A 10,014-nucleotide genomic window follows, 5' to 3' on the forward strand; every position below is an offset into this window, starting at 1 on the left:
TAACCTATCATAATTGCACTCTTAAGCAAAACTCATATTTCCGCAACAAAAAAGTGTCTAGGAAATAAAAAAACATCTACTTAACTCCTGCTTACAAAACTTACAGTCCTCCAACAAAATAATGCATGACCACCTTAATAATACAAAAGTGATTGTTTTATTTCCCATCACCATAAAAGAAAATATGCATTCTTTCAGTGTGTTGGTGTGTTTAGCATTAGAAACAGAAACCCTGCACAAGCTTTTTTTGTCCCCAAGTATCTTTATTTTTTTCCCTTTAATAATACATTTCCTTTAGGTTTCAGTAATAAGGATTTCATATGCTCTTCTTTCTGTTTCTCCGCTTCCTTCCTCTCACACCATTTCTTCATCCCTTCATCCACCTCTGCATTGAGATACACTGCTCTTCTCTAAATGGAAACAGAAATGTATACATCAAAGTTTGTTCCTGAATATAAATACCAACAGATAATAATATTAAAGAGTCTTACAGCAAACTCCTCTCTTTGCTTTTGTCTGCGGATCTGTCCTTTCAGTGGAGGTGAAGGCCTTCCATCTGAAAAATCACAAATTATACAAAAAGAGCTCATATATTCAGCCTTAGATTTGCTGTTTGACAAACACATCACTGATGCATACAATCGAGTTGACAAGCACACTGTTAAACACCAAGTAGTTGGTTTTGGTTAAGAAAATGTAAAACAAAGTTCACCTGCAAATGACCAGTCAGGTAGGTCTGTTAAAGGTCCATACTCTGATCCGCCACGTGCTAAACCATTTCTGCAGACAAAAAGGGAGCAGGACAATGGAGTATGTATTTTGAACAAACCTAAACATTGGTATCAAGATTAACCATAACAAATGTATGCAAAAAATGTGACTGCATTGTTGTTGTTTTTTCTCCAGCAGGTATTAAGTCACATTTTATTTGTAGATAATCTTTGTTTATTCAGAATTTCATATAATCTCCAATATCCCTATTTGTCATAAACCTAAGTTCCTTTTTTTAAATACAATTTGTTAATGTCAACTGCAGAGGAAACTCACTCCAGTCTCCACTTTTTTCCTGCATGGGTCACACACGTCGATGAAAATGCTCGTATTGACTGCCTCGACACTGTAGATGATGCGAAAATAAAGATTACTCATTATGAAAAATATTACTGTTCAGTGTTCACTCGTCAGTTGTTAATGTTACTTTCTGACAGTAGGCTGCTAACAGCAAGGACATTTATCAGACGCTGATTTTAAAAGAATAATGTGTAGATTTAATTCCTGAGACCAGTCACAAGATGCAAAAATGTAGCATGACATGTTCAAAATACAAACTATACATATTCTGCTATATCTTGACTAACTGTCTCACCTGCGGTACAAACCGTCCTCAAGGATGCTGCCATTTTGGATTACAACAACTACGGCGAGCAGAAGGGACAAAACACAGACTCTAAACGGCAACGTGACTTATTTCTACCAGTAGATGATGCTGTGGTCTCATTAAACACAACACAGACCTGCCAGATTCACCTGTTGAATAAACTGTTTATTTCCAGCCTTTCTAATCATGTCTTGATCTAAGTCACAACAAAACATAAGCTAAACTTAAACAAACGTGTTACAACGTGTAATCTGTGAATTTTTGTTGAGTTTAATGATGTCGTATCGTATCGTATGTATAGAAATGTTTTCTATTTGGTGTTTAGAATAGATTTTGAATACTCTACAGAATCGAAATGTTTATAAGTGCTTTATTCACAAATTGATTTAAATGACTGACTGATGTGTTTTCATTCATGTTACAGTCTTAAGATGACAAAGACTTGTAAAAACACGACACAGAGGCGCCTTTACACACCTTCCGCTTAAATATTAAATTGTCTTTCAGCACCGCCGATCCCCTTCATTCCTCCTCCTGCGTATGGCCCGAGCAGTGCTGAGTAAGCGCTGAAACATTCCCGCGTGCGCTCCCAGACAAGTCCACACTCGCCACAGTGCGCGAGCTTGTGCGCGCTCCCCCAAAACCGCAGGAGAAGCTGCAGACAAGACCAGAATGGGAGGAGGGAGCTCCGGGGTAGGGAAAAAACGAGGTTTTAAACAAAAGAACAGCACTGGGTCTTTTTAGGGTCTCGGTGGGGTTGAATACAGTAACCATACGACTGCAGGTCAGTTGTCACCGGAATTTATGCCACTTGGTAACTATGGAGCAGTGAGAGGTATTTTCCGCGAGGGAAGAAAAGAAAAGCAGTTACATTGTTGCGCTCGCGAAAAGCACACACGCAGCCGACTCACGCCGTCCCAGGGAACTTCGAGATATCCCTCCGCACATTCCAGAGACGAAAGGCACGGCACGACCAATTAGGCCTTAGGGTTAGAAAAATGACACAGAAAATATGTAAGGTCTTCGAGCCATTTACATGATTTTAGGTTTGCGTATATTTAAACATTGTTTCAAGACGAATAAATGTCGCCTGTTCGATGTATCGTCACGTGTAGGTACGTTATGTGTAATAAAAATCTTACGGTGCTCTAAAAATCTTTTTATATACATGTCTGCGTTTTACTTTCTTTTGAGTTTATCTAATTTAGCCTACATATAAGTCCCTTAAATGTATCAATTAATTAAACTACCCCAACTTAATGTATGTCTTTTCATTCAAAAGATTAAAAAAAAAGTGTGCTATTATGTCAAGGTTGTTTGTGTAAGTCCAAACAGTAGAGGCTGAACCAATGGGCACAGTCTGTTTAAAGAAGTTGGGCTGTGTGACGAAATAGTGGGATGCTATTCATGCGCGCTGCCCGGGGGAAAGGTGTTCCGGTCGGGGAAAAAAGCCACAGAGGAAGAAGAAAGGGGGAGGAAGGAAAAAATTTGGAAAGAAAGAAACTCTACGTTGAACATTTTAGCACAGTTTTCCGGCGTATGCTGCGCAGTGCGTGTTTATCTAAGCGAATATGTTTGGCTGAGCGATACGCGAACTTCCTCCCTTCGACTCGCTGCAGCTTTTTTTGTATTGTTACGCGCTTTTGAAGACTTCCACTTTTGGGGAATAATGGTAATTTTCTTTCAAACCGGACTGGGCAAATTCTGCGGGACAACAAGAGGCTTTGATATGCCTTGGACTTTTTTGGCCGAGGAATAAACGCTTTTGAGTTCGCGGAAACGGACGACTCGTTTATCCGCACAGAGAAACGTTTTCAACTTGCCTTTTTGAAAGCCGCTAGTTGAGGCAGGAAGGGGCCGTGGTGTATCCCATAACCTGTGTGTTTAACTCCAATACAATCAAAGGAAACCACGCTGGAAATTGATTCAGCATTTAAACTCTGTTCTTCTTTTTTTTTTCTTTTTTGAACAACCGGCAGTGCCGTTTCGATAAGTCAACAGAGACAAAAAACAAAACAAGTGGTAGACTAATTACAAGACTTGCAAGTGGTTCCGACAACAGTGGCAGTGGATCAGTGTCGCGGATGTGACTCGTCGTTTGAATGGATCAGTTGACTGCGCGAGTCTGGGACGAGAATTTAAGACTCTTTGAAGCCTGACGGTAGTTCCCACTCGTTCATTTGCTTACTGCCGAAGACAAGGCCACAAGTAGCTGCAAAAAAGGACCGAAAACAAATGGATCAATATGCTCCTGTTCACACGCATGTCCAGCAAATTCATCACAAGCAAACAGTTTGGAAACAAACTGCTTGTTTTCAAGTTTAACTAGTACGACATGTAGCCTGCAGAAAATGTCATAGTGTTTTTATTTATCTTCAAAGCTAAATATTTATTTTTTGTAGCTCATCAGAAAGTATTAGTTTTTAACATTTCGTTGTTTTTTTATTGTTGTTTTGTTATTGACTTTTGTTATTGTTGTCACATATCTTTTGGTCTGTTATCTCATCTGCTGTTGAAACACTTGAATGATGCTTGTGTCCACACTGTATTTCACTGTATTTATGTAGTACACTATTTAAACTAGTTGTTTTCAGGTGGCATCTAAGAGAAGTTCAATTTGTATATTTTAAGTGACCTTATATTCGAACACAATGGATCGACTTGGCAGCAAATTAAAACAAAAGCTCAAACTGAGTGACTCTGGAAGTGTCAAATTCAGCAAAAAGAAAAATGACTTGGCTAATTCAAATAACAACAGTAATAGCAGCAATGCCAATAATGGAACGGCGACACAGATCAACGCACCCGTGAGCACATCTCAGTTCCCCCTTTCCTGCTCCACCTCCGTGGAGGTGTGTGGACAGTCAGCCGGAAGACCTGGCAAAGTGGGCACTTCTCAGAGAATCGCACCCTCAAATACCACCTCAGCTGTAGTACCTGAGGATTGCGGGCCTGGGATTGAACATCACCCGTCTACTCTCGCCCCTCTTCGGCGCCGGTCGCCCCAGCAGCGAGTATCATGCTACTTGCCTGAAACAGTGGAGGGCCGCAGTATGTGTGACCAGTTGAGACGGGGAGACTCACCCAGATGCGAAGGTGACCCGCTGGGGGCTTACAGTCCGAATTCTCGTGTGGCCTTGAAGCAGCGCCGTTATTCTCTGGAGCTCCAGCAGCTTGTTCGCCGCCAACAGCTTCTCGCCCAGCCTCCTCCACTGTCGTCTGTACCACCTCCGTACCCGACGCACAGTTCGGCTGCCCGTTCGTCTGCCATGGAGCCCAGCTTCCTCCACGACTTAGAGCGTCATAAGCGCTTGTCCCTGCAGGAAGCTCTGTTCTACAAGCGTTTGAGTTCGGGTGGTGAACCCTGGGACAGCGGACGTCCTGCTTCCCTCTCTCATCCACCGCAGAGGACCCATGACAGTGGCGTAGGGGGGTTCTTCTTCCCCCCTGCACCAGCGTTGAGCCCCTGCTCTTCTTTCAGCTTGCAGGAGTCTGTGTTGGCGAGCCCTCGGTCCAGTTTTGCGAGCAGTACTGCAAGTGGAGGAGGTGGTGGCGGAGGGAGTCCCATGGGAAGTCGATGCAGCAGTAACCGGACGAGCGGCATCAGTTTGGGCTACGACACCCGCCATACACCTGGGCCCGGCCAGCAGCTGCAGCTCTCCTCGACCCAACTCGGTGGTGCCACCTCGGGTCAGGTGTACTCCGTACTGGCATCAGGGAAAACTGGAGTGCCCCCTGTGGAGGTTTGGAGGGACTGTCTTGAAGCAGTGTCGGGAGGAAGTGCGCACGACAGCCGCCATTCGTATCCACCTGCGCTGAGCACGCACACTGCAACCTTCCACCGAGCAGAACCAGAATGGGGTCCCGTTGACCAACGGGGATCAAGAGGCGATGATGTGGGCGAGAGGGCACGACACTCCGACTTGCCAGGAACCCGCTACCAGCAGGAGCTCACCCGCCTGCTTTTGAGAGATGCTGCCCTGGAAGGAGAAGCGTTACTTGGGGGTCTGACATTAAAGGAGCAACCAGTATCTACCACCATTCTAGCAAGCTCCACATCTACTCCAGCCACAGCTGGAGTTCCAGGGAAATCCCTGGAAGAACCGTCAGCTGGAAGGGAGTCGTCTCTATCTGCGGACAGACAGGAGTACTTCGGTGAGATCAATCCCTCATCCAATTTGGCTAGTTTGTTAATGACTAATAATGTGTCTCTCTCGCGATAGAATGTAGATGTGAGTAATGTGGTGAGATGAAAACTGCTTCAGACCTGCTAAAACCTGCAAACATTTTCTGAAGCAAAAATCAAGACATAAAACTCATCCAGCAGACTTCAAAAATACATAGTCGACCTCCATATTCAGCCCGTTTCTCTAACTAACCATAATAACTAACTTTAAGTCACAGAGCGAATGTATAACCCCTCCACCCAAGGCTACATAGAATTCAGAACAGACTCCAAAGTCAAAAATATCTGCCTAGAGCGAGCATAGTGATTATGCATGACCCTAAATTACAGGCTCTGTGGTACGCTGGTCATGCCAAAGAGCTGTGAGTAATACAGTAGGACAGAGGCTGTGTGTGTGTATAAGCGCACTCTGCTTTCGGCCAGCCACAGTTTGAGCGAGGGTGTGTTCTTGTGTGTTAGCGTGCACTAGCGTGTGCTGGCGTGTGCTTGTTTAGCTCAGGTATTTGAGTCCTGAGGGAAGGCTCTCTCACACATTTAATTGTGAGGGTAGGGTGTGTGTTTGTGCCTTCTGTGTGTGTAGCACTTTGTTGCGACAAGGAAACCTCCCTGTTGTCTGAAAAGCACCTGTGTAAAGTTTAAGACATTACCTCATTCCGACACATTACAATATCTAATTCCTGTATCCAACAGAATATTAGCCTTTTTTTCAAGTAATGAAGGGGTTGTGGAGCTCAGCTCAGGTCAGGTTTATCAGTGTGTGTGTACTGTTACTACAAGAAACAAACCCACTGGCTGATATTTAGGGGGGAAGAATGCTGGAATCAAGCGGTACAGACATGAGTCCAGACAGCTCTGCCGCTGTGTTTTATGTAATTGGTATGATTGGATAATGACCTCATTGTCCTAAATGAGTTGTGTGTGTTGTGATGAATCTGTTTATAGTGTACTCAAACTGTATTTATGGTTGTATTGCTTTCAGGTACATGTGTGAAATGTGGTAAAGGTGTATATGGTGCAGATAATGCTTGCCAGGCTCTGGACAGCCTGTATCACACCCGCTGCTTCATATGCGTTTCCTGTGGTGAGTTATCAGTCGCCAGGAATCCGTAATGTAACACTTACTAAGTCATATAACCAAGGCCAGTATTTCAGTACCTCTTCATTAGGTTAGTATCCCTCATGATGGCCTGAAAATCTCTTATCTTGTTTTTACTTGTAGGGCGAACTCTCCGAAACAAGGACTTTTACAATGTCAATGGCTCGGTTTACTGTAAGGAAGATTACATGGTAAGGATGACTTTTGGCTAAAAACATGTTTTATTTTGACTTCATGTGGTCTCTCATATTATATATTGTTAAAAAAAATTGTTACAGATGTGCTCTTGGATAATATATATTATCCAAGAGCGCATCTGGCAGTCAAAAAAAGAAGCAAAAACAAGGGGTATTCTGGAAAAGGTACAAGATACAAACATATATTAATGGGTATTTCCTAATAAGATGTGGAAGTATGATTTCTAGGGAATATCTACCAATACATTTTATTAAAATATTTATATTTACACGTGTATGTATTTAATATTTACTAAATTAAAACTAATGATAATGGTAATATTTCATATAAAATATTCTTAGAATATATTTTAAATGCAATTCTATGTAAAATATTGAACACTATATTTTGTATTTTTTTTTAAAAAGCTGTTATAATGGAATTCTAAAGAATATTCAGTAATTTTCCTAACTTTACCTTGTCTCCATTAGTTCTCAGGCTTCCAGGAGGCAGCTGAGAAGTGCAGTGTTTGTGGTCACCTCATCTTGGAGCAGGTCTGTGGTCTTTGCGTGAGGTCTCGGTGTCAGTGTGTGAAGGTTGTATAGGGTGTGTTTCACAGCTCTCTGTCTCTGTATGTGGAACTCAGATTCTGCAGGCTCTAGGGAACTCTTATCACCCAGGATGTTTCCGCTGTACGGTCTGCTCAAAGGCTTTGGACGGAGTGCCATTCACAGTGGACTACCTCAACAACGTCTACTGCGTCTCCGACTACAACAGGTCTGTTAGGCTGAACAGTGTTACAAATGACATGACATCAACAACTGCTCTTAACCCCTTTGTACCAGATTTGTTGCCATTGAGGTTTAGTCGTGAGCTGAACATTCCTAAAAATATTTCATTGTTATGTTAAACGTGTGGCAGAATTACATACAACATCATTTGTTTTGCCGATGGTAAAAAAATTGTATTAAGCTTAATCCATGCCTTATTTTTCTGTTTACTGTCAAATTCTCAATTGCCTGTACCAGTCACAGGCTTTGTGGCACAACATCTGTATAGTGACAGATTTGTAAAATTAAATTGTTACAAAAAATTATATTTCAAATAAATGTTTTACTTTTCTAGTCGTCAAAGAATCCTAACAAATGTATTAGTTTCTACACCAATTTTAAGCAGCACAACCGTTCCCTGTGATTAATATGAAATACTTGATATCAACATATTAAAATGATTTCTGAAGGATCATGTGACACTGAAGACTAGTGTGATACTGAAAATTCAGCTTTGCATCACAGGAATAAATTAAATGTGTAAAGTATATATAGCTGAAATAAAGTATAGAAAGCTGTTATTTTAAATTGTAATATGATTTAAAAATTTGAAGCCCAAAAAAGTTCCATCCATCCATTATAAAAGTAATCCACATGGCTCCAGGGTGATAAAAAAGGCCTTCTGAAGCGATGCGTTTTTGTAATAAAAATATCCATATTTAACACCATATAAAGTAAAATACTGCCTTCGTTGTTCAACTTACAGAAAAAGGCGTAACTGGCGCAACGATGAAGTCAGACGTCACGTAATCGTTTTGAACTGCGAGAGGCGTTACGTTTTCTTTGTAAATTGAATATGGAAGGCGGTCAACCGGTCTTCAGATTTTGCACTGCCATTATAAAACTTGGAAGGGACAGGACAATTTTAATATAACTGATATTGTCTGAAAGAAGAAATGTCATATACACCTAGGATGATTTGATGGTGATTTAAATCATGGGATCATTTTTGGTTGAAAAAAAAATCCCTTTAAGGCTTTTAGTGAAAACCATAAATAAATTGCCAGTAATTTTGAAATTAAATGATAGCATAGCAGTTTGCCAGTTGATTTGAATAAACTTAATACTTAATAAACAAATATTTTGTGAAAAGTTTCACTAGTCCGCTATTACTTCCTATAGTGTCGCCGTGTCGGTATGTTTCATCATCATCGGGCACCCCAAAACATTTGCATTTGCAAGCTGTTACATTTTTATTTCTGCTCCTCAGGACATTTGCTCCCAAATGCGCTGCCTGTTTACAACCCATCTTACCTGCTGAGGTAAATAATTCCCTCGTCGTTTAACAGCTCTGATGAATTCAGGAGAATGTACCAATATCTTGATTTTGTGTGTTTCAGGGCAGTGAGGAGATCCTCAGGGTGGTGTCAATGAACAAAGACTACCACTTTGAGTGTTATCACTGTGAGGTAGGTATTATGGAAAGTAGTTTGGATACGCTGATTGTCATCATTTTGTTGAATTTCAGATAAGAACATATCTACATTATCGCACAGGCTTGTCATCTCTTGTAATCCCTCTCTTCCTTTTCTTCAGGAGTGTGGGAAGCAGCTGTCTGATGAGCCTGGATCTCAGTGCTTCCCTCTGGATTCCCACCTCCTCTGCCACTCTTGCCACATGACAAGAGTGTGCGTCACACATAACCTTCCCCCTCACGACACACACTGAAATGAGAACTAATGTGCCTGACCAACATACTACTTTGTACTCTCATATGCACACGAGTGACCACTGTAAATTGTTTCCTTTCTAATGTGTCTCTCTTCTATGCCAGCTCTATTTTTGAAGATAGGGAGAGAGGAGAAAACACTTGAGACTTGAGGTCATAGTACATTTCAAATGCAAATCCCAGCACTGGTACAAACTATATCCCCCCCTAGTGGCTGGGAAATGCAGCAACTGAATCCTGCTGAACAAAATATTTCTATACAAGTTCTCCGAGTTTAAGATTATTGTCGCCTGCTTACTTCATTACTAGAGGGAGTTGAAATATCACAAAACAGTTTTACTCCCATATCTACTGTTTGCTGTAGGGAAAGAACAAGGGATTTTTTTGCTTAACATTTTCCTATATTTAATATCACTAGCAAAGATTTTGCACTTAAACATGTTTACCTATTAAGAGAATTTTTTTTAAATAAAGTGATTGCAAAAGATTAAAAACATTCCTGTATCTGTTTTAATTAATAAATCTCTCTGTGTATGAATGAGTGTTATTTTCTTGTGCGATTCAAATATAATTCAAACACTAATGCTTTAATAACAGGGATAAAATTAAATTAACTAGGCCCATTAACTCATTAATGGACATTGTCCCTTTTCTAGAGCTTTCTGAGTAATCTTATTG

General features: G+C 41.1%; 2 protein-coding genes across 2 annotated transcripts; one reads left to right on the forward strand and one right to left on the reverse strand.

Moving 5' to 3' along the window:
* Positions 1 to 228: 228 nt before the first annotated feature.
* mrpl52 (mitochondrial ribosomal protein L52) lies at positions 229 to 1,449 on the reverse strand. Its single transcript, XM_067451740.1, has 5 exons — positions 1,367 to 1,449; positions 1,048 to 1,117; positions 713 to 780; positions 492 to 556; positions 229 to 410 (listed from the first exon to the last, which is right to left on the reverse strand). Exons 1-5 carry the CDS (start codon positions 1,398 to 1,400, stop codon positions 264 to 266), a joined length of 384 nt encoding a protein of 127 aa, XP_067307841.1. The 5' UTR covers positions 1,401 to 1,449; the 3' UTR covers positions 229 to 263.
* Positions 1,450 to 1,853: 404 nt separating this feature from the next.
* ajuba (ajuba LIM protein) lies at positions 1,854 to 9,513 on the forward strand. The gene is made up of 8 exons (XM_067444141.1): positions 1,854 to 5,533; positions 6,544 to 6,645; positions 6,784 to 6,851; positions 7,329 to 7,391; positions 7,484 to 7,614; positions 8,878 to 8,929; positions 9,008 to 9,076; positions 9,204 to 9,513. Exons 1-8 carry the CDS (start codon positions 4,030 to 4,032, stop codon positions 9,333 to 9,335), a joined length of 2,121 nt encoding a protein of 706 aa, XP_067300242.1. The 5' UTR covers positions 1,854 to 4,029; the 3' UTR covers positions 9,336 to 9,513.
* The last annotated feature ends 501 nt before the right edge of the window (positions 9,514 to 10,014 follow it).

The sequence above is a fragment of the Pseudorasbora parva genome, chromosome 1, assembly GCF_024679245.1.
Source record: "Pseudorasbora parva isolate DD20220531a chromosome 1, ASM2467924v1, whole genome shotgun sequence".
In the NCBI taxonomy this organism is placed as follows: domain Eukaryota; kingdom Metazoa; phylum Chordata; class Actinopteri; order Cypriniformes; family Gobionidae; genus Pseudorasbora; species Pseudorasbora parva.